The sequence below is a fragment of the Oikopleura dioica genome, chromosome 2, assembly GCF_907165135.1.
Source record: "Oikopleura dioica chromosome 2, OKI2018_I68_1.0, whole genome shotgun sequence".
Classification (NCBI taxonomy): domain Eukaryota; kingdom Metazoa; phylum Chordata; class Appendicularia; order Copelata; family Oikopleuridae; genus Oikopleura; species Oikopleura dioica.
The window spans coordinates 15407884-15430749 of NC_137292.1; the positions used below are offsets into that span (position 1 = coordinate 15407884).

A 22866-nucleotide genomic window follows, 5' to 3' on the forward strand; every position below is an offset into this window, starting at 1 on the left:
CAGCTGTCAGTTTCGTGGCGCGCGAAAACTGCGCAGAGCTTTATTTTTCCACAAAAAGGACTGAACTACTTGTCGAGATTATCTCCTCAAGACTCCGCTACGGCCAATTGAACTTCAGAAAACGCGTCACCTATGACAAAGGTCAATTACTAGAATTTTATTTATGAAAAAAATTCAAGGCCAACTGATCTTGCGGCGAACTCGTCTGATCCAACGCCCATGTCCGGAATTTATCGGACTTTGGTGCGAATTAAGTCGATAATTAACGCTTTTGCTCTAATTTTGATTTTGCGAAAGCGGGAGTGGCCATGAGACAAGATCCTTGATGAGGTCCTTATGGGATTCATTTCTGCCGTTGGGTCGACTCTGGGCGAGGCGTCGCATCGATCGGGAAACACTTCCGCCCTTGAAAATTCACAAGCACCGGGAAATTGCCCACCCAACCCAGTCGAAATTGGCAAGTGACAGTTATTTCAGGTAATAGCACTTTAAACTGACAGATTGAAAATCTTTATTGAAAACTTTTTTAACCGTTGATTTCCCAAAGTTCCAGGACTAAGGGTCATCAAGGAAAGTGAACCGAGACAGTTATAAGTTATAACTTATAACTAATCATAAGTTAGGGTTAGGGTTAGGGTGAACGTTAGGGTCTATAATTTCAGTGTTTATAATTACAGTATTCTGAAAACTGTATTCTGAATACACCACTGAGGTATTCCGTGTTGAGCCAAAAATCAACTGAAAGCTTCAAAAAGTAATAGTTTGTTATACATTTCTAGCGTAGAAACACAAGAGTGCCTCGAATCAGCGTTTATATAAAACTCTGATTACTTCGGATTCCTTAAAATTTCAGCGAAAATGAAAAAAAATGATTAAATTTTTGTTAATCTGATCGTGATATAAAAAATGATAAACCCTAACCCTAATCCTAGCCATAAACCTAACCCTAACTTATAATAAGTTACAACTGTTTCTGTACACTGTACAGTTTCCTTGATAGCCTATGCTTAGGATGACCATTGCGAAATCAACCGTTGAATACAGTTTCCTCCAGTCAAAAGAAATGTACGAGGACGGAATTAGCATCACTTTCTTCAATCAACCTTTACAATTGTACTCTTATCATAGAAGTCTAATAAGTTGAATGTGATTGTTATGATTGGCTTGGTAGGATTCCCTGGATGATCCTTGTTTCCTCCCAGTTTTCGGTTTTGATCTCAACTGACGTTACAAGGGTGTCAAGTGGGCATCGATTGGCCGAGGAAGGTGGTGGCTGCTGATCTGGTGTAAAGAGAAGCGGCGGCGCCCTCGAGCACCAGGGAGTAGCCGAAGCGCCACCGCCCAGCACCTCAAATCTGAGCCGCCGACGATAATCCAAATCACTTCGAGCCGGAAATCCGACTTAGAAACACACTTTCAAGAGCAAACTATCCCTTTTACGAATCTTCAAGAATACCCTCCTAAAAAGACTTTAGAATAGTTTATTTAAAAAATACCATAAAAATAGACCTTCTATCAAATAGACTTATCAAATAGACACAAACAAAAAATACGCTACTTAGAATTTATCTTATAAAAATCGAATCAGGGACAAAAAAAAACTCAAAATCAACAAAGAGAAAAAATCAAATAGATAGAGAACTACCTGGAATCTGCGACATGAAGTAAGTACCATGGAGTTGAGCTCTAAGGGGAGATTGAGAATCTGAGCTACTGAAAAATGCACTGACTTTTTCAGTAGCTCATTCTTTGCGCGCCTAATTTGGGGGAGAAGCCGCGCGAAGTCTTGTCGGCTCTCTCATTGGCTCGGACTTTCCAGATTCTGTTCTTCTGAATCTCGAAAGTCTTCTAAGCTGCCAAGCGAGCGTTAAAGAGTTTTTCTAGACTTCCCCGACAGTGATTTGGGCGGGATACGGGGAAGGGGGCCAGGGGCTTTCTCCCAAAAGAGTTAAACTCCATGGTATCTTTATCTTTATTCTTATAAAAGTATTTCTTTCTCAAAAATAAAGTTGTTTTTTAAGAAAAATTAAGGCTAAAAATAAAATAAATATTTTCTAAATTTAAAGCAGATATTTCAGTCAAAATTTAACTTAACCCTAACCCTAACCCCGATTTTTCTTTCCCTAAAAAATTAATGCATAAAATAAATTTATTCTTTAAAATTCTATAATACAGAAGTTAAAGTTTGACTGTGTACTTACTGACTAACGCAAGTGGCCTGTTAAAACGGGCAATTACGGGAGCTATGTGTACATCATCCTCTCCAGGTGGGGCTCTAGTATTTTAACCCCCGACGAGGATGTATCTCGCAAAGGTGCGACCGACATTACCAGTTCTGCCTTAGCCGGTCCCGCGCCGCTAAAGTCGGACATGGGAGCGCGGCTGGACGGAATTTGTCGAGACCACCGTCACCGAGCTCTTGGGACAGCTGGTCGTTTTGACCGAGAAACGCATGTTGCCAAAACATCGCCGCGCCAAAGATGGGCGCGAAGACGAGCGGTACACAGCCTTCTTGAGGGTCCATCGCCCGACACGCTGATTTATCGAAAAATGTGCGGTTTTCCCGTAAAGTACATATTTGGCCAAATTTTCTTAACGGCACTTGTTTGGGATACAACCTCACGTGCGAAGGGAATTTTAATGATGAAATGGTTAGCTGGATTCGGCAACCTGAGTAGAAAACCTGAGTCAGGTTCTGGAAGAGCTAAAATGAAAAGCCGCGTAGCGGCTTTTGTAAAATCGAAGCCGCTACGCGGCTTTTCATTTTAGGTCTTCCAGAGCCTGACTCAGGTCTTCCACTCAGGCTGCCGAGCCCAGATGGTCAGGTCCTTTTTGATCACCCACTCTTTCATAGTCTTACTTGATAGGACTTACTTGAAAACGTGGAATAAGAATAATCAATGATTTCAAATTTACATTTTTACTTTTTGACCAACCCAACTTTGTGTCCGCCCCGCCGCGTAAATTCAGGAGTGGCGGCGGAAACCTCACGTGATTAGGGAAATTGAATGAATCTTTACTAAAGAGCAACATGAATAAGTGCACCTTTCAAGCTCGCGCGTGAAGGGGGACCCATCTGAAAAGGGCGCACACCAGCGGGTTAAGCTTCAACCACCACCAGCCCAAGCGACCACGAGAAAGGTGGGACCCGGACCAAAAAGAGAGGCCTAAGACCGCCCAGGTAAAGGTCGCCCCTTTGCGGCCAGGCCATTTCATCTTCGCCCTCTGAAACGTTTTCCAGAAGCTGATGTTTTCGGCTTATTTTATCCAATTTTAAGTAAATTCTGGGCGTGGGCCAGGGGCAGAAATAGGAAGAAGGGATGAGCCACCGGAGATTGAGGATTAGCGACTTTATATTGCAGTGATAAGAAAATAAGCATCCCCCGGGAGAAACTTTTGATAAGGCTCTTCTTTTGCTGGAAAGCTTATCTGACTATTTCTAGTTCAGAAAATTATTTTTTGTTTCAAAAATATTCTGAATTTGAGCCTCAAAATGACGTTTATTTAAAAAGAACAACGCACATTTACGTACGTAAAGCAGCTTGTAAAAAGTTTCTACAGTCCTTTCCCGTAATTGTCAATTGACGCAGCTTTGAAATGGCATTGTGCTATTTCGTGAAAACTTTCTTTCAAAGGAACCAAATTTACTTTCGGGCGTGGTCTCGCCACTACGTCCCAACTTTTTTTATTAGCGGAATTCGTTTTCATATTTTCAAAACTTACAAAAAATGACCGAGATACTATTTAGCCAGTACATTCCAGACTATCAGCTTCTTCTCGCCCTGGCGCACATAAGAAATCAGCAGATCGTGCAGACCTCTCTACTCAATCAGGCGATTTATCAGAATCAGCCACCTGCTGCGCCTCATGCGATCATGTAAGTTTCATTTGAGCCCCAAAACCCTTCAAAAAATACCTTGTTTTCATATCACTTTCTAGGCCTGCTCTTGCTGCAATTCCATCAGGAGTAACAACCGTCCTACCTCAGCCACTCCCTGTTTCTTTCCCAGTCACACCAACAAAAGCAGCTCAAAAGTCGAGAAAACAGTCGTACCGGATCGATGATCTTCTCGAATCCAGCCCCAAAAGAATCAAACTCGATCCACTCGCAACATCAACACCGATCAAGCGCTCTCCATCTCCTTCTACCGAAACTCGTGGACCTTCTATCGACAATTTGAAGACCGAAATTCAATCAAATGATTCCGGCTTTGGCTCACCATCGGAAAACACGCCTGAAGCACCGAAAGTTCGCCGAAGGGTAAGTCAAAAGAAAAGCAATTCTCTCGATTATCACATCTTCTAGAGCCATATTTGCGATCATCCAAACTGTGGAAAAGCGTACACGAAAAGTTCCCACCTGAAAGCCCACCGGAGAACTCATACAGGTAATCTTACAGTTCATGTTATATAAGAACTTTTATTGTAACAAAGTCATTTCACGCTTTTCTACGTTGCGCCCCTTGTGGTACTTAATAGCTTCCGGATTTTCTGACCACAACTCTGTAGAAGAAGTTCTCTAACGTGGAACCGGCCCAAATTTCGCCAACATTTCTTACATTTACCTTTTAGGAGAGAAGCCGTATTCGTGCACTTGGCCCGATTGCGAGTGGAAATTCGCAAGATCTGACGAGCTCACGAGACATTATCGAAAGCATACAGGCTACAAGCCGTTTGTCTGCAATGTCTGTCAAAGAGCCTTTAGTCGTTCAGGTAGGATTTTTCAGTCTTTAAAAGCTAGAATCAAATTCCAGATCACCTTTCTCTTCACGTGAAACGTCACCGATCCTGAGTTATACTCCCCAATACTACCGGTATATTTAGGCTTACCGGACTAAATTTCGACCCTTATTTCTAGCTTAGTGTGGTGGTCATATGACACAGTTTTAGAAAGCCCAGCTTCTGGGCTTTCATTTGAGCACAAATTCAAGGGGTCTGGGTCATGCCCGCAAGGCAATTCATGGGACCTGAAGTCCAAAAATAGGTACTAGAATCCTTCAAACTATTTTTTTCGATGCCCGTCCGGGCTCGAGAGTAGTCAAGAGTCATATATTTAGAAAGCTCAGGCTCTGAGCTTTCAGAAGAGCTCAAGAAATCTTAGCGCCAAACCGTTTGTGGCCACCTGGAGGCGCTAGAAGTTGGCGGTGAGAATCCGGAAATGCCGGGAAACTCGGTTTTTGAGTTCTTAACTCTATAATTATATGTATAAAACATATATAAACAATAATTAACGCATTAAAAAGTTGAACCGGGGTCAAACCGGGTGGTCAACCGGGTGGTTCATCGTGGGCCATATTTCCATATTTTTGAAGGTTTCTTGAGTTGAACCACCCGGTTCGACCGCGGTTCAATTTTTTAATGCGTTAATTATTGTTTATATATGTTTTATACATATAATTATAGAGTTAAGAACTCAAAAACCGAGTTTCCCGGCATTTCCGGATTCTCACCGCCAACTTCTAGCGCCTCCAGGTGGCCACAAACGGTTTGGCGCTAAGATTTCTTGAGCTCTTCTGAAAGCTCAGAGCCTGAGCTTTCTAAATATATGACTCTTGACTACTCTCGAGCCCGGACGGGCATCGAAAAAATAGTTTGAAGGATTCTAGTACCTATTTTTGGACTTCAGGTCCCATGAATTGCCTTGCGGGCATGACCCAGACCCCTTGAATTTGTGCCCAGATGAAAGCCCAGAAGCTGGGCTTTCTAAAACTGTGTCATATGACCACCACACTAAGCTAGAAATAAGGGTCGAAATTTAGTCCGGTAAGCCTAGGTATATTACTGTAACTGCCAATTCTCAAAATATGTTCAACTGTAAATAAAAATCATGAAAATCATTAAAACTGATGTTTTGATTCGTTGAAGGGTGAAATTAAATTGAAAAGAAGTCAGCGCAAATTATCTCTATCAAAATTTCTTCGCTTTTTTTTATTTTTCTTGGTCAAGTGTAAATAAACCGAGTGGGGCGCAATTTCGCGATTTTGGATTTTGACGCTGTCAAGTGGCCGCACTGGCGATTGGGAGTGCCTAATTCACACCCTTTCCCGGCCCGGCCCTTCTATAGTCTAAGAGCCCCTAGTTATCTTACAAAAACAGACCGACTTCGATAAAACTACGTGTTCTCTAGCTATAAATCTTCTACGCTAGACATTGGCATCAAGAATTTCAGACAAAAATGTCAATTTTTCTTATCACTAATTACAAATCTAATTACTAGTAGTAAATTACTGCCCCATATCAGCTCAGCTGTCTCCAACACCCCTCCAGCTGTGGATATCTCCCCAGTCGATCGAAATTTGCTCCTCCCCCAGTCGATCCACACCTGCTCAGCGCTAGAGCGCCCAAAGAGTATATAAGAATCTTCCATCAGAAATTTTTCATAACAAACATCATTCAAACAAACAAAAAAATAAAAAAAACTCTTATGCAACTTGAAAATATCATGAGTTCGACCGACAACTACGACAAAACCCTCGGTCTCATTTTTGTCCTCCTCGCCTTTATCGTCATCATGACAATCTTCGTCGCCGCTTTCTTTCTCTACGCAAGACTTTGCCTTGGCTTCGGCGTGGAAAGAGGCTACCCGATCAAAGACGACGACTTCTCCTTCTTCAAAGGCCGCGTTCCCACCTTCGCCGGCCCGAATCAAACATTTTCGAAGAGTTTCACCTACCACATCGCCTCTTCTCCGATTCCTCCCAGCCCCGCTCGAGTCAAGCTCCTGAATCTGCTCTCCGAAGCCCAACCAATTTCGACCCCGAAGCTCTGGCTCAACACAAGCAACAGAAACGACAACGCTTATGCTGTCAACATTCCAACCATCAACCCTAACGAGATCGTCCACGACATGGAATTCTTCGAAATCGATTCCGAAACTTCCAGCGTTTCTATGTCCAGCACTCAGTCCGGCGTCAACTGGTTCCACGCGATCAAGGACAAAATCAGCCAAAATCAACAGTACAAAAAATGCAGTGAAAGCGAAACTTCCGATAGCTACGACGAGATCGAAGAATACACCCCGCGCAAAACAACAAAAAGAAGAATCGAATATACGAAGACAATCGGGCGAATTCGCAGACAGCTGACGAAGGAATTTGACTTTACCATTTCTACCCTGTAAATAAGTTTAATGAAAATAAACAGGAAAAAAATCAATTATTTGGAAATGTATTTGGTGAACAGTTAGCAGTTGAAATCATGGAAGAGAACATATTTCGACGTCAATAAATTTGTTTTTATTTTCGAACTAAACCGATTTATGAAAGTGAATTTTCGGATTACCAATAAGATTGCTGTATTTGGCCTGCCAGCCAATCAAAACCCTGATCCATAAAATCACTTCATAAATTGGCTTCGCCCTAATTTTCAATAGTGTTAGACATTTTATCCTTAGTTTATCACTATTCATGCATAAATTGAGATATAATCATTAGAGCTCATCGTGGTGGGTTAGAATTCGTTTTCCCCATTCTGTCGCCTGAGAAGCAAAGAAATGCTTGAAGTTGTTTACAACTTCCTCTCTCGACAAACGAAGATCGTCGTCCTTGTCGGTTTGGTGCACTAAATTGCTGACTTCCATTTCGATGTGATTTCCATTTTCTGGGCTGATAAAACGAATAAGTTCATCTGCATCGAGGTGCCCATCCGCTGGATCTAATGAAAAACGTCGTTAATAATTGCCAACAGAAGCTGTTTAATAAATTACCAACGTCGAGGTTCTCCTTGAATTTACGCCGTTCATTATTAAGCCATTGTTCATTGACGGTTTTGGCATCTCCAATCACGTGCTAAACCAAGAGTTCATATGTGAACAGAAGAATGAAAAGTTTTTACCTTCAGAAACTCATCTTCGTCGACGAAGCTATCGTCATTTGTGTCCATAGCTTCGAGAGCTTCTATAGCGAGGCATCTTTGCATCCACTCGGCAGTGTGGGGATGGAGAAATGCGCCAAACTCTTCTCGATCCAGTTGACCATCCTATTCTTATTATAAAACTTTCGAACACGATAAACGGACCTGATTCTTGTCCGCTTCTAAAAATCTTCTAGTGTTTCGTTGATTATCCGCTCGTAACGATTCTTGCTCCTCTTCTGACAATTGTTTTAGTGTCTCTGGGTTATTGATAATTTCCATCATTCTGTCGTTGTACTCGTTGAAATCGAGAAATCCGTCATTGTTCACGTCAAAATGGGGGAGTTGTTGATGCACATCTTCGTCTACGCGAATCTGTTCTATCTGAGGATCGAAAAAACTGCAGTGAAAGATAGGTAAAGGAAATTTGGATCCTCTCCTAAATAATGTATCCATGTATGAAGCTCATTCGGTTCCAAATAATTATCGGCATCAGCATCCATGTCGTCGAAAATCCTCTCCATCATTCTCTTTTTATCTGCTTCTTTCAGCGAGTTGAGGAGTTTCAGCTCTTCTTTGCTGACCATTCCTTCCAAATGCTTGAAGTCATTTGTAAGTGCGACGTAGGGAAGAACAAGGAAGTTTCTCATAACAAAGATTAGTTCAACGAAAAAATATTCTCAGAGGGATGAATGCTCACTTATTCGGCATCGCATGGCCGCGGGGCGCTCTAGTTTGTTAAAGCAATTTTCAGTTTCAGATGAAAGTTATTTACCAGCCTCGATAATTTATCTGACAAAGTGCATTATTTATTTATTAATGAATCTGATCAATAAATAGTGGTAATAATTCGACAACAGTAAAAAGACTGAACTTCAGAAATAATTCAAGCGCAAGTTGGAAGAGTACTACTAGAAAATTCCATTCTCAAGGGCCAATAAAAGTAACCTGTTGGTTTCAAATTCAATAGAAGCGCTCGCATGCCCCAGGGAAAACTTTGCGTGCCCTGCAGCAGCGCGCGGTGCGCCGCCGGTCCTATCTCGCGGCTTTCTCTTCTCTCTTTTCTCTTGCTCGAAATTGACAGGTGCCTACATATGTGACCGTCTTCAAGACATTCTGTAGCACTCAATCAAGCAGAGAATTAAACACCGAAAAAGCAAAAAACAGATCTTCAACAAGATCATTCGTTTTTTAAAAGAGAATTGAAAAAATTCTGAAAACATTCTCCGCTTTTTCTACGACGTGAATGAGACAGAAAAGCCCCAAGAAGCGAAGAATTCTGGGGATAGTCCAGAAGATTGGCTGATGAAAGCCAGGGCAAGAAGCAACCCCGGATCAATTCGAAAAAACAGCAGAGGATCCAGAAGCTTAGGCGGTTCACCGTGGTCTGGGGAGACCAATCGCCAGTCTGTGGCAGGTCCAGTAGGGAGAGAACAACCCCTTGGTTCTATGAGCTCACCATGTTCTGTAAGGAAAGAGGTTTATCTGTCAATTCGCGAACTTGATAAATTGGTCATCATTATTTTCTCGACCCAAAAAGGCCTTTTTTCTTCCCCGCGATTGTCATAAATTTTAAATCGTATCCTTTCTCCACAGTACCTTTAAAAAACCTTCTTTGAATTTGGTACGTGACATAAATTTATAGTCAAAGAGCAGTGCTCAATAATGAACTTTCAGTGGCGCAAATAAATTACCGTCGAATAGAATAAAGATGTGTATTGAGCTACTGTCAAATTAAATTATCTGCAGGGCTGTCTCATGGAGTCCACTAATTCAATTAAAGATCCGGATCGATTTTCAATTCTTCTCCATTTCGAATGCGGATGCAAGGGAACAAGGATTAAGCACATCAGAAGTGGATTCTGTAATATCCGTTGAGACCAATGTTATAATAAACAAACAAATAAATATTCCAGGCAATAATCGTAATATGGAAAATATTTCGGTAAGCTCATTCCTGGTTAGTGTTAGGGGGGGGTTCAAAGGGGTCGAAGCCCCCTAGGTTAGGCCTTAGGGTTAGGTACTAAGTACTTTTACTTTAGGGGGGCCCCGGGTTAGGGTTAGGTTTTAGGGAGAAACTAAAAGTCTATTCCTACTGTACCGAAGTATTTATCCCTTCTACCGCAATTATGGGAAACAAGGACATTGATAAACCGATGAAAGAACTCCTGTATCAACACCAAAGCACTTTCACTCGCCACTTACAAGAAGCCTTCCAGGTTCGGTTCTCCATTGTATTTTTAGTAAGAAATAAACAAGTTATTGTTCAAGGGAGGGAAAACTCTGATTATTTATAAAATTTAATGACCAAAAACTAGGTCGACCTCCGGGAGACGGTAGAAGCATTAGGGTCTGATTTCATCAGTCCAAAATATTTTTCCAAGTAAATCAATATAATCAGATCAGTGTCACGGTAAAGAATACAAAAACATACGCACGGGCGCAATACAATATGCATATATCCATATTATATGACGTGAAAGGGAACCACAATAGCGACACCCGTAACACAGAAACAAGCGAGTTTCTCTTCTCAATCTCCTGTACGAACACCCAGCAGAGTTCCCAGAAATTCCTATCGAAGACAGTTTGAAACAATTCAAGAAACGATGGGCACTGGTTCAAGAGAAACTCATTTTCGCAAGACAATTTTATCCGCCTTTGATTGTTGTTTCAGTCAATATGGCTTAATTTAGAGAATATATGGTAATATGGGGCAATGTCATTATTTCACATGACATGAAAGATATTAAAAACTATTGACGATGCGAGATTCTGACGTGGATCAATATCATCGATCTATTAAGTGATTAGAGCCTCAGTTACAAGAAGACAGCTTTCCATCAGATTCCACTACAGATCTTAAATATCAGTGCTTTTTTGAAACCAGAGATCAGAAACTAGCGAAATGTCCAGATCATGCTCAAAAGTTCCACAGAAAAAGGTAAAGGGTCATCCATGATTTTGCAACTTTCCTCGTTGATATCAACTATTAAAGCAGCAAGTTATTTTGGAATGGAATGAACATACAATAACGTGTACAGACATGCAAGCTATTTTCACTGATAAGCAACTAATTTATCAAATTTTCATAGTCTCAAGTTGAGGCTCTGAGGTGATCTTTTATGCAAGAGTTCGGAAAAAGCCGACTTATTTGCCGTCAAATGCTCAATTTGCCGCCTAAAAAATAGAGATCAGCAGTGAGAAGACGGTTGATAACAGGGCTGTTTTTAGCACGTGATCAGAGTCAGTCACATGGATCTTCTGGATCAGAATGGAGAAGCCGATGAGGTAATAAAAGCAAGTAAATTATTCATAGCGCGACAGGTCGAATAATATTTTCCATTATACTTAATGACCGAGCATGATACGATATTCTCTTCTATGTCTTCATTTCATTTTCAGTTTATGTCACTGAAACTGGAACAATACGAGCCTTCGCCGTGGCGTCCGTCTTCAAGCATGTTTGATTTCGGCGCTTCGTTTCATTCAGGCCCGCCTTTATCCGAACAGATTGCGGGCATGGCGCGGTCGAGTTCTGCTCTCCGAATGTGTCAGATTAGAGTTCAACAAACAAGCTTCTTTACTTGTCTAGCAGCAAGGCCAATTTGAGAACTCTTTTGATAGTTGAGAGACGAGTACGGTTCACCCCGTCGTTTTAGATCACCTACGAGGACACCTCCCCCGGGTCAAAGGTAACGTTCTCTGTCCGACTAATTCGAAGAAACGCTATCTCGCGATCTATAGATTCAAATAGCTTTAATCCGGATCTTCAGCGGGGATCTTCTACTGAATATTAATTTCTCGCGCTCAATATGTTTATGAATACTTAGAATGATCAAATCAATGTCCACCCAATCTACACCCAGTCATCGGAGAAATTTTCATCATGAAGAGTGGCGGCCTCCCGTGATGGCTGAAATGGAAACGAGCAGTACTGTCAAAAGAAGTGCAACAATGACAGGTGATTTCACCCTTGAAAACGTCTTGAAAGTGTTTTAGCTATTCCACAAGCCCAGAGGCGGCATGATATTCTTGTTGGCTCAAAGACGCATGAGCTTTGGTCGCACCCGATGGGTTTGTGGTTTGAACTTTCCTTCTTTGTATACGCATACATATTTATACAACAATCATCGTTGAACCATCTTCAAACCCATTCAAGAATGTCTAAAGCTCACTGTCCGAGAACTCTCCCACATTCGCCAAGTCTTCTCAAGAGCTGAAATCGAAAAGTTTCACTCACAGGAACCGGTCTTTTTCAGCAATATATTGCATTGATTTTGGGATCAAAAAAGTAGACCGCGGAATCAGAATCAGACAAAACTCTACGAACTGCTTTCGAAGGAGCAAATCTGCCTAAACTGCAAAATCCAAAGGTTCAATTGGATGAGCTGGGCGTATCCCTGCGATATCTGTGCGGCTAAAGTCTGCAAAAAATGCCTCAGAAAAGTAGCATCCCCAGTGGATGAAGTGCAAGAGGCGGCTGCGTACATGCTTTATCCCTTGGACACTCCTGAAAATCAGGTAAATAATGAACATGCCAATGGGTATTCTCCAATAATAAACATTCTTTCAACAATTAATTCAGGTCAATTGGGACGAAGGTGGAAAGAAACTGTCAGTATGCGACAGTTGCGTCGAACTACTGTCGCACTTAGGTACAGCTAAATATAAGATTGTGAATATTAAATTAATCCTGTATTCAGTTGAAAACGCGAGGAAAGCGCTAGAAGCCCGAGGTCGCCAGTCAATGGTGTCGAGAAAAACGCTGTATCCTACGCATCAATAGCATTGTAATGGGCTGTACTTATCAAACCACATCGTTTCTTTTCAGATCTTTTACCTTAATAATTCAAGAGTTTTGTATCTATCCTTTCTAAATATAATGATATGACTATTCTTATTTTTTGTTTTATTCGATTTCAATAAAAAATTTACAGTTCTATTACGTCAATAAGGACAGTATCGAGCAGAGGATGAAGATGCAAGTGGTGGTAGAGGATTGTCTTCTTCAGTGGGAAGAAACGGGATTCCAGTGAATGGGAAGGACGAAAGATCTGGGTAGAATTGAGAAAAGGACTGGCATTCTGGGCTCGTTGATTGCGGAATCTGTTGAAAGCAGTTTTGATCCTGAAATGATCCGTTGGGCGAGTAGTAGCCTGATGATCCATAAGAGTAGCCGCTCTGGTCGAGAGAAGATGTTGGAGAGGAGTAAGAGTTTGGGTAGATTTGGTCGTAAGAAGATGGGACTTCTGGAGAAGCAAGAAGTTCGAGTAGATTTTCGATGTGCTCGATTGCTCCCTGGAGAGTGTCGCACTTGGACTTCTTCTTGCCTTTCCATTCGCCGTTTGGAATTACTTTGCGAAGAGCGTCGAAGGCCTCGTTCATTTCCTTTTGTCGGGCTCGTTCTTGGTCATTTCGACGGAGAATAGCTTCGGGAGAGCGGTACTGCTTTCGCTTGCCAGATTTGGTGACGAGGATTTTTCCAGTCATTGTTTTTCGTTGTTTTCTTGCTTGATAGATATTCAAGTTGAAATTGATAATGACTGAGATTCTTCAGAATCCGTATTTATACCCAACTTACTCAATAGCGCCTATGTGCACCTTGTTCAACAATCATGATGAAAGGCAATGGTGCACCTTAACAGCTGGTAGTCTGCGCGCGGATCATCAGAGAACTAATTAATGCACCTCATCATCAGCAGGTGAAAATGCAAGTGCACATAGATTGAATCATACTGATAAGATTTTTTATAACAAAAATATTATTTGGGTCTCAATTTCATCAAATGCGCTCATATATTCATTGTTATGTTGAGAGTATCAAGCGCGAAAATTGCTTTATTGGCAAAAAGATGAGTTACAGTCAATCGTAACTTGAGGAATCGGAGTCTTCGTCGGAATTGTAATCGTACGAGCTTGTTTCGCTTTCAGAGCTTTTATTGCGTGGTCATAATACAAAAGTCGTATAATGCGTGAATTTTATAATCACTAGTTCCTACTAAATTCACTAAAATGCTGAAGCTCATTCCTGTAATCATGGTCTCCTGAAGCCTCAGAATTCGACTCTGAGTCTTCATCTTGGCTCTCCTCATCAGGGGCAATGTAAACTTCGCCAGAAACATGAATTGATTCCCGGGAAGGAGTATCATGAGAAAGGTCGATCGGTTGAAAGTGAAAGTTGAGAGGTAGTTCGGCAAGAGTATTTCCATGATCAGATCTTTAATATTTTTAGTGCACTATCCGCGCTAAGATAAAATTACTCTTCTGATGAGGACTCTTCGTCGTCTACGTCAATTGGATGTGCTGGTTCTAAAAAGGCCTGTTTGATAAAGAAATCAAGGAAGAATACCTGTCTCTGAGCATTGCCATTCAATGAAGAAACCGTAACCAGTCTCAGAACAGTCGGTGTAAAATCTTAATCGACTAGATAACTGACTCTTTTGGGTTTAAATTACGTGATATCAAAAGAGCTTCCAAAATGAAAGGTCCAGTCTTCGTAGATATTTGCTGAAGTTCCACAGAGTTTTCCGCTCGTATATTCGCCGTAGTTGATGATCAAATAATCAGCGAAGCAATCTGAAGTCTCCTCCATTGACTTTTTCGGGGTTGAAAGTTTTAGTCTCCTGCATAGAAATGGAAAAAGTATTGATAACCCGTCCCAATCGTCGTATTCTCCAAACAAGTGCCGCACAAGGAGTAGACATCGTGACTTTTCTATTTTCATTGTTTCGATAGGGATGCATGGATTGAATGGAGCCTTCATTTTGACTTCCCATGATGGACTCGACGATCCTTTTTGGCCAAAAGTAGTGAGAAAAGTCAATGTCTCGTTGTTCCTTTTGATTTTTTTTTAACGAGTAATAAAACTCCTCAAACCTGGTATGGAGGCTCTGGTTCTTGTTTCTTTTTGCAGGAGTTTGCAGCCGGTACTAATAATGACAATGTAGGAAAGGAATAGAATATCTTGGATACCTAAATTCTCCATAGCAGCGGCAAAAACCATGAAGTCGTTCATTATTTTACCAGACTGAATGAGCGCCGTTTCCGTCATATTCGTAAGTCGTTCCAAGTGCGCAAGTTGGATGTATAACAGCGCTTCGACATGAGAAAGAGAGTTCTCATTTTGAACAGCGTTCTTGGATGACTTATCATTAGTTTTTGACTGCTATTTGCTTGATTTCTTAGTGCTCCTTTTAAAAAAACTCTTCCCTGTAAATCAGCAATAGTAAGTTTTAACGTGTCATGTAGAAGTTGTTGCTTTAGATGGCCTGCCTCGAGAGCAGCAACTCTTGCCTAGTTTCATATAAAACTAAGAAGAAAATTGTAGAAGAATACCTCAATATTATCTTCTGCTCGTAGAAAAACCGCTAGACTGTAAAAGACAAGCGCTCCTCTTATAAACATTTTAGTTCTTTCTCTCTTTTTCAAAAAGTGAGCATTTTACTGGCAATAATAGTGGAAAATGAGAAAAGGCGGTTTATCTTTTGCTGCGTCGACAGGAAATCCGAGGAAAAACAGAAAGCGGCGGGGCGCTACCTTTCTCCGTCGGCTGGCGGTCAAGGTGTTCAGAAAAGAGAATTCGGCCGAAGTTGAAAAATTTTGGAAGAGACTTGATTGATTTTTTTTTTTGACTTATTTTATAAGCAGTGGTACATTTGAGGTACAGATTGAAAAGATGGTTAATATTTATTCGCTTGGAAGTGGAGCAGTGTATGGCTTTGAAACTGCAGTGCTCTAAAAACACAAACATAGATCACAACCCTATTAACCCTTTTCATACCGAAAGATACTGAGAAATAACGCGGGCGGATTCTTCCATTCCAATGTCAAGAGTAATAGCAGGTAGTGGACCAGATCGTTGAGTCTTCAGTGCCATTTGATGAAGCTTTGTTTTAGCATCCATATCATCACTACAACAATGATTGAGTGTATATAATCAGCAATATTCTACCTGATGGCAACAGGAATAATCTCGTATCCAAGTTCTTTGCCTTGAATTCCCAACCCCTTGTAGAACTCTGCTGAATCTTCAGCGTCGTGCACTTGAAATAGATATAAAAGAAGGTCGATGACAATTAAAATTACCAAAGACAATAACTTTTCGGGTGCTGAAGTTCCATCTGTGAAGCCTTCTCCAGACTTGTCCTTTTCGCTCATTCTTCCAGGAGTCAAGCATAGCCTTGGAGTGAAGGAACATCTAAAATCAATTCGGAAACGTAAATATCATGAATACAGACATGAGTAGCCTGGTTTTCTTCGGTTTCATTATCGTGCTCACCACCATGTTCGGCGACATGCTCATGCTTCTGTTCGACGGGTCGAAGAACCCAGTTTTCATCCTTAATTTTTTACAATTCTACTTTCAGAATTTACACTAACAAAGCTTGAAAGAAGATCGTTTGCAATAAAGTCGGGGTCTGAATCAGCTTCCATGCAACTCTTTCTTGTTCCGAGGAAAGTATTGTAGTCGCTGCCGCGAACAAGAATATTGACATGATCGCTATCGTGCTCAAAGATACCAATTCTCAGCTCATCTAAACAGCCACCAATTTTGTAGTCCTGATTCAATCGGCTGACGATATCTTTGACAAAGTCACGGAGTTGAGTAGACTTGGATTCGTCAAGAGATGCGATGTCGACGGCAATAACTAGATCAGGAGTTTCTGGAAGATTTTGCTTGGGACTCGGTCTGGGTCCCTTTTTGTCGTCATCATTTGCTTCTTTCTTCGAAGGAAGAGCAGTATCAACGGATGTTTCAGGCTCTTCGGCAACGCTTGGAGCAGAAACGAGATCTTCCTCCGTGGCAGGCTCTTCTACGGGAGCGGAGTTGTCGACCACTTGAGACTCTCCAGCATCACCATCAACAGCTGCAGCTACATCAACAGGAGCATTGTCTTCTTCCTCGGTAACGGAAGCAGGCTCTGGATTCCTGACAACCGTTGGGTCGATAACTACTGGTTGAGGTTCCACTGGTGCTGGCGCTGGTTCAGATGGGGCTCCTGATTCTTCGTCAAGTACCGGCTCTTCTGTAACGACTAATGGAACTGGAACAGCAGTTGTTTCTTTTTATTTGGTTCGATATATTGTTCTCTTGTTCTATAGAACTGAAAACGCGAGGCTTTACAAACTTAGAACGGTTCCTTGTTGAGAGAGATCGCTTGAGTACTCGTCGTTGTAATCTTCAAGTGGATAAGTATCTTTTGTAAGTTTGGGAAATATCAGTTCTGCGAATTAATCTTGATTATTGCGAAGCGCATACATTAAGAGCGTTTACTTTAATTGCGTTAATCTGTGAAGCCCAAACTGCACTGGGTTCTGTCACAGCAGCAGTGCCAGAATCAACAAGGTTTTCATAATTTGCGGACTCGTAATATTGCGATTTTTCGGGGAAATCATTGCCTAGAGAAGCATGCATTTAACGAAGCTGATACAAAGAAGACAAGCATATCAAGCTGATATAACTCGAGCGGAGTTTTTCAAAAAGCAAAAGTGCGAGGCGCTAGAAACCTGAAGAGTCTGATGAGAGAGTAATGTCGCCCTGTTGAAGGGGCGGCTGGTTCTCATGAATGTTCGCTGGTCTTGTAGGTTCTTCTCCTGAAGAAGAATAAGCAGGATCAAAAGGATCTGCTCCTTGAGTGAGAGCCACAAGAAGGCATGGCAACAGCTTCATCTCTACTAAATGGTCGAACTTCTCTTTTAAAGAAAAAAGGAGCACAAAGCACTCGGCCTCGTCCAGCCCGCGACGTTCCCCGCGGTGATCAGTTTTATTTGACTTTCAACCCGTTTTGATGAACGAGCTGTTTATTTGACTTGCTCTCTTGTATTCTTACTTAGAGTTTGTTGAACTCTTTTGAAAGAATTCGTCTATCTGCATCACAAAATGGCTGCATGAATCGAGACTTCTTGCATAAATCCCGCGCAAAGTCTCGATTCCTCCGAAAAATGCTGATTCTAGCAAGTTTAGGTATCTTTATTGCACAGGCGTTAATATACAGAATAACAGACAGACTACACTGAAGTTTGAAGTTTTCATTGAGAAGCTTGTGAGATTCTTGACAAGATAATCTCGGGCTCATAACACAGCGGTGAGCTGAGCTGGTAACACTTTTCGATTGTGATATAATTTCTGACGAGGCGGAAGAGGTTCCAGTAGCCGCAGAATTGTTCGCAGCAAATGGCGATGAGTCGATCGTACTGAGCATCGTGCATAAGCGCCAACTGGAAAGACAGAATTGTCACTTGGAAGCAAATCTAAATGAAGTTTTACTGAAGGCAAAGACATATTCTGACAAACCATGAAGATGTATAAAAATAGACTCGGGCCAAAAATCTTGTAAAACGAGTTTTCTCTTCTGTGACCGGGGCGAGCAGCATTGACGAATTTGCCGATGGCTTTCCAGCGCTGATTGTTCCACCTGACGATAGTTCCTTTTGGATATCGCTCGCCATCCTTCCATTCTGGATCTTCTGCTTCAGATGCATTCGCTGGTCCGTCGACTTTCTTCCACTGGCCGAGCTGGCAGGTGATTTTGTAAGCAGAGTGAAGGTAGATTGGAGAGATCGTATGAGAAAGTTGGAAGATGAGCATGTTCATTATTATCATTACTGCATGCACTGTAGGCCAGGCAGCATCCGCAGCGAGATTCGACGGGCAAAAGAGATAAGAGATGTAGCAGATGTAGTAAGCACCTTCGAGTGCTTTCCTTGGGATTTATAACTCGATCCATTGATATAATTTAATTTATTTATCACAAAAGATAAATCCCGTAGCTGATGGAATAGCGCACATAAGACGGACTCCAAAGTCATCGAGAAAGCTGTGGACCTCTAATCTGGTCTTTTTGACGTCCCCGCTCTCGCCGAAATGATTGATGATTTCTTGTGAAAGAAAGAAGTTTCTAGCTTCAGAATATAGATCGAAATAGGACATAGATACACTGGGGCCATATCTTTTTCGACATTTGGAAGCTAAGAACATCATGTGATAAAGCTAAGAAAGAAGTTAGAAATTGAAAATATGTCGTGTTCATACCCCAATAACAGTTTTGATAAAAATCGGTAGAGCAAGAAGAATAACTGCCATATAATTTCCAATACTCAGGTAATGACAGATAATCGTCAGTAGAGCTTGAAAATTGGTTTATTCTCCGTCGTTAGTAATACTACTTACAGATGAACCATATCTGCATACATGAACCCATGAAGAATATCGTCAAATATTCGGTGATATTACTTCGACTAGCGATTGACCTCACTGAGAATATTTCACCTTCAAGGCGGCTCCAAGCTGATGTGAACTTGTCAAGACAAATTGGCTACAAAAATTAACAATTGCTAAAAATAATTGTTTTACCAGTGCATATTGAAAAATGGCGAGCAGAATGAAAATGAATATCCGAGTGTCGATCATGTCTGTATTCATGGCGGAGGACTGACTGTATACTCCAACGGGCCACCACCAGTAGCGCTGAATTATTATGTTGTATCGATACTGATTTCACACTTTGACCTTACTTTATATAAATAAATATGCTGCCCACAAAGAGCATCAAACAAGTAAAACATGATAAAGCAAGTATGAAACGCATCTGACCAAGGTTGAATCGCATCGCATGGAATTTGCGGGATAGTGATCTGCGCTAGAATTTTATTCGCACTCGTCGAGTCTGCTTTTTTGACGAACGCTTTATCAACGTCGTTTGAGCTGTTTTTGCTCTTTACTGGTTCTTTCTTTGACTTTTCCGATTTCGCTTTTTTAGGCATTTTGTTTTTATTTTCTGAAGTAAGCAGGATTTAGGACCAAGAGCAGTTATTCCAGCGATTGGAATGGCAACGGAATGGCACTGAACTTGAGCACATATGAACTTAAAACTTGAAAGACAGAGGTTAACGATGCAAAAAATAAACTGAGAAAATAGAGAGAGGAATTTTAAGAGGCCATGGGTTGGTTATCGGAAGATTCTTCTTCAAAGTCGTCGACGTATTCCATGAATTCGACGATTCCGTCGATGAGCTTCGTGATCGGGGTTTTTGGTGTTCGATCTCGATCTCTTCTATGTCATCGCCAGCATCATCTGCATTTTCGTTTCTGCGAGCCATGATATCATCAATGGTATAGAACTAAAACAATCATAAATAAACGACTGATGATTATAGCGGTCTATTTACCCGAATGCGTTCGAAGAGTTCCTTCAAACTGACGCTTCTGAAGGTGTTTTCGTTGGCTCTATTCATGGAAGAGAGATTGACGGATTCGGGGTTGAAATCTCGCAGCATTTGGAAAAAGTCCCTCGCCTCCATATCCGGATGAAGCAGAAAGAAACGCTTGCAAATCTCCAAATCGAGCTTTTTCTGGAGCTCGAGGGTGCACTTCGTGTGTCGTTCAAATTCACTCTCGCTCATGTGGACGGCGCAGTGTTCGCACTGCTTTTCGGGGAGGCAATTCTTTTTGTGTTCGTTGAACTGGGCATATGGTATTGTCAAGTGGCAATGGTTGCAGACGAGCTGGAACTTCTCGAGGAACATCGACATGGTTCGCCCTTTTCGGCCGGTGAATTGGGACTTCCGGCAAAGAGGACATTCGTCGGAGCGTCCTTGCGTCTCCATGAAGCAACTCTGGCACATGTGTCCTTGGCAGCATTGAACTTCGAAGGGTGCCTAACAAGAGAGAATCATGGAAACAAGGAAGAGAACGACTGGACTTACATCAAGTATCTCTTTGCAAATCGGGCAACTAACTTCATCTTTGAACATCAAATATTGGGGCGCGAGCGTGGCATCTAATCCCATCCAGATTATTACAGTAATATCTAAAGCGTTAAAGAATTAGAAAAGTCGATCAGTAAATATTATTTATCGGTTGAAGTTGAAAGGCACTTTAGTGAAATAGTTCTTTTTGTGAAATTGCACTGAATACAGAAATACAGAAATAGTAGTGTAGAAAAGTGGATAAGAAGGACTGAATCAATCACAGTGTTTGAAAGGAAAAAGCGGTTAATTGTAAAATCGTAAATTGTACATAAATATATATCCTAAATCTATCGATCGTTCCCCAGATCGATATGTTTTTACAATTCTTACATAAAAAGACAACATGAAATTATTCTAAAATCGCTACAGCTCGTCTTTAGGATCGGGTTTAGGAGGGAGTTTTGGAGCTCTCGCTAGAACGCGGTCTAACTGATCCTGGACGTCTTTGATGTCGAACTCGGTCTGGATGATACTTCGCTGGCCTCCGCCGTGTGGGAAGAACATCAATGTTGGATACTCCGCGAGATTGAGTCCGCGGCAGAGATGCGCTGAGCTCGCACAGTCCACTTTCGCGAATAAAACGGTCTCCTTGTACTAAAAAATCGGATAGATACGCGTTTCAGTTAGTCCTTTACCTTTATGGAAGCAAGCTGATAGTAAGGCTCAAACTGTTTACAAGGCCTGCACCAATTGGCATAAAAATCGATCAAAACATGTCTTCCATCTTGGTGAACTCTCTGAATGTAGTTGAAGATATTCTTCTGAGGCGAGGCATTTGCGATTGGTGAGAAGCGATTGAGCTCGGACGATAAGAAGTGAATAAATGCGAATTCATCTCTTTGCTGATATGGGAACGTTTGCGGTGTGTTGACGGGAGAGCCCTGCTTTCGTGGAGCAAGGTATTTCAGCGTTGGATATGATCGAATCCCGAGACTATCATTGTGTTTTATATGATTGAAGATATATAAAAAGGTACCTTTCGCAGAGCTCCTGGTTTTCCGGACATTCAACGTGGCCAAATTTAACCGTTCCTTGAAGCTGCTTGGCAGCACTTTTGAACTCAGGGAACATTCGATTACAGGGTCGACACCAGCTCGCAGCAAAGTCAATGAACCAAATTTCCTCGTGGGGGCGGTGCATGATTTCTTGAAACAAATAATTGATAGGAGACATTTATGTCGATTACCTTCTCGCCAAATTTTCGCATCGAGTTTTCGGACACTGGGGTTTTTGATATCCTCGTAAAATTCAACAAGCGCTTGCCAGTCGTAGTCGCCGCTGTATGTCTCTTTCACTTGCTTTCCAGCCTTGTCTGTTCCGTAAAATTGAAGAGTTGGATAGCTTCTGATTCCGTACTTGTTGCAGATTCCTAATTAAAATGAGTTAAAAAGGTATTCTCGAAAGAAGTGACGCTCTACCTGGATAGGTCTCGCAATCTATGTAGGCAATTTTAACGTTCTTCTGTGCCAGAATCGTTGAAGCGTGACGGACGTGGGGTAAAAAGTTATTACACGGAGGGCACCAAGGCGCTGAGAAATCAAGAATCCATTCCGAGCCATCGGAGAGCAGCTCATCGAGCGATGAAAGGGACGGAGTGTGCATTCTAGTCTTGAGCACTTCTTTGGCGAATTCGCCGATGTTCATCAGGTTCCAGTCGTCGTGGAAGACTTCAAACGCGCCTTTTCCATGTCCTGATCATTGGAATAAAAAAACATCATAATTTATACTGTCAGCGTCACGTACGGACTTTATTTGACTGATAAGAATCCGAGGTTAATCAAACTGATTCCATTTTGCCATTTCTGATTGGCTTTATGTATGAACCTTAACCCACAAAAAATCTCTTTTGCGTAGGCAAGGTATTAGTTTCTGCGATATTTTGTGTAGTAAAAGTGGACAGCAATAATTATTGTCACAACTTTATGAAATTCCATTCCTGAGAAGATCAGCAAATTGGTCTTACTCCCAAAGATCTTGGAGCACGATGCTCTCATAAGTCCATCAGTACAGTCGACGATAGCGAACGGGTCGGCCTTTCGGAAAATGTTCGAGTTCTTCACGAAATAGTTGGGCAGTCGTTTGAGGACAAGTTTTTGCTCTTCAGAGAATGTTCCAAAGTCAAGAGCGATGATTTTCTTTTCGTTGTGAATGTTGTCGAGGATTTTTGGGTCTTTCTCAGGTTTGACATGCTCTAGCAGCTAGAGTCTAGCTAAATGATGTTAAATTTAAAGATCTTTCGAAACCGGTTCCTAAAATCTCGGG

At 41.6% G+C, this 22866-nt stretch overlaps 8 protein-coding genes across 10 annotated transcripts in view; 2 read left to right on the forward strand and 6 right to left on the reverse strand.

Annotated features, from left to right (window-relative positions):
- The first annotated feature begins 1297 nt into the window (after window positions 1-1297).
- LOC145696464 (uncharacterized) lies at window positions 1298-5811 on the forward strand. Of its 3 annotated transcripts, XM_081773509.1 has the most exons (7): window positions 1298-1664; window positions 3749-3877; window positions 3940-4261; window positions 4307-4388; window positions 4573-4713; window positions 4755-4814; window positions 5774-5811. In XM_081773509.1, the coding sequence occupies exons 1-6, from the start codon at window positions 1660-1662 to the stop codon at window positions 4790-4792; spliced, it is 717 nt and encodes a 238-aa protein (XP_081629635.1). In that variant the 5' UTR covers window positions 1298-1659; the 3' UTR covers window positions 4793-4814; window positions 5774-5811. The 3 variants fall into 3 exon arrangements, with proteins under 3 accessions (XP_081629635.1, XP_081629633.1, XP_081629634.1); XM_081773507.1 differs by lacking the exon at window positions 1298-1664 and having other exon boundaries at window positions 3670-3877; XM_081773508.1 differs by lacking the exons at window positions 1298-1664; window positions 5774-5811 and having other exon boundaries at window positions 3670-3877; window positions 4755-5042.
- Window positions 5812-7180: 1369 nt separating this feature from the next.
- On the reverse strand, window positions 7181-8501 carry LOC145698478 (reticulocalbin-1-like). Its single transcript, XM_081775681.1, has 5 exons — window positions 8317-8501; window positions 8017-8251; window positions 7834-7977; window positions 7706-7787; window positions 7181-7653 (listed from the first exon to the last, which is right to left on the reverse strand). The coding sequence occupies exons 1-5, from the start codon at window positions 8499-8501 to the stop codon at window positions 7430-7432; spliced, it is 870 nt and encodes a 289-aa protein (XP_081631807.1). The 3' UTR covers window positions 7181-7429.
- A 2944-nt stretch (window positions 8502-11445) lies between these two features.
- Window positions 11446-12680, forward strand: LOC145699050 (protein spire homolog 1-like). The gene is made up of 7 exons (XM_081776301.1): window positions 11446-11546; window positions 11685-11815; window positions 11854-11928; window positions 12014-12102; window positions 12169-12375; window positions 12440-12509; window positions 12558-12680. The coding sequence occupies exons 2-7, from the start codon at window positions 11686-11688 to the stop codon at window positions 12638-12640; spliced, it is 654 nt and encodes a 217-aa protein (XP_081632427.1). The 5' UTR covers window positions 11446-11546; window position 11685; the 3' UTR covers window positions 12641-12680.
- Window positions 12681-13842: 1162 nt separating this feature from the next.
- On the reverse strand, window positions 13843-14988 carry LOC145698479 (uncharacterized). Its single transcript, XM_081775682.1, has 7 exons — window positions 14827-14988; window positions 14731-14783; window positions 14508-14690; window positions 14310-14449; window positions 14204-14268; window positions 14115-14163; window positions 13843-14071 (listed from the first exon to the last, which is right to left on the reverse strand). The coding sequence occupies exons 1-7, from the start codon at window positions 14903-14905 to the stop codon at window positions 13843-13845; spliced, it is 798 nt and encodes a 265-aa protein (XP_081631808.1). The 5' UTR covers window positions 14906-14988.
- A 533-nt stretch (window positions 14989-15521) lies between these two features.
- LOC145699051 (uncharacterized) lies at window positions 15522-16731 on the reverse strand. The gene is made up of 6 exons (XM_081776302.1): window positions 16234-16731; window positions 16092-16193; window positions 15940-16051; window positions 15806-15896; window positions 15635-15764; window positions 15522-15588 (listed from the first exon to the last, which is right to left on the reverse strand). The coding sequence occupies exons 1-6, from the start codon at window positions 16285-16287 to the stop codon at window positions 15541-15543; spliced, it is 537 nt and encodes a 178-aa protein (XP_081632428.1). The 5' UTR covers window positions 16288-16731; the 3' UTR covers window positions 15522-15540.
- Window positions 16732-16739: 8 nt separating this feature from the next.
- On the reverse strand, window positions 16740-17776 carry LOC145699053 (uncharacterized). Its single transcript, XM_081776303.1, has 4 exons — window positions 17362-17776; window positions 17158-17253; window positions 17006-17051; window positions 16740-16927 (listed from the first exon to the last, which is right to left on the reverse strand). The coding sequence occupies exons 1-4, from the start codon at window positions 17522-17524 to the stop codon at window positions 16921-16923; spliced, it is 312 nt and encodes a 103-aa protein (XP_081632429.1). The 5' UTR covers window positions 17525-17776; the 3' UTR covers window positions 16740-16920.
- Window positions 17777-17811: 35 nt separating this feature from the next.
- On the reverse strand, window positions 17812-18561 carry LOC145696270 (transmembrane protein 39A-B-like). The gene is made up of 2 exons (XM_081773272.1): window positions 18149-18561; window positions 17812-18105 (listed from the first exon to the last, which is right to left on the reverse strand). The coding sequence occupies exons 1-2, from the start codon at window positions 18455-18457 to the stop codon at window positions 17884-17886; spliced, it is 531 nt and encodes a 176-aa protein (XP_081629398.1). The 5' UTR covers window positions 18458-18561; the 3' UTR covers window positions 17812-17883.
- A 2129-nt stretch (window positions 18562-20690) lies between these two features.
- The window catches only part of LOC145698480 (endoplasmic reticulum disulfide reductase DNAJC10-like), a 54685-nt gene continuing 52509 nt past the window's right edge, over window positions 20691-22866 (reverse strand). The window contains exons 4-9 of the mRNA XM_081775683.1: window positions 22568-22802; window positions 22023-22301; window positions 21791-21973; window positions 21581-21749; window positions 21240-21537; window positions 20691-21198 (exon numbers count right to left, since the gene is read on the reverse strand). Coding sequence (XP_081631809.1) covers window positions 20968-21198; window positions 21240-21537; window positions 21581-21749; window positions 21791-21973; window positions 22023-22301; window positions 22568-22802 — 1395 coding nt within the window. The 3' untranslated portion in view covers window positions 20691-20967. The remainder of the gene's footprint in view (window positions 21199-21239; window positions 21538-21580; window positions 21750-21790; window positions 21974-22022; window positions 22302-22567; window positions 22803-22866) is intronic.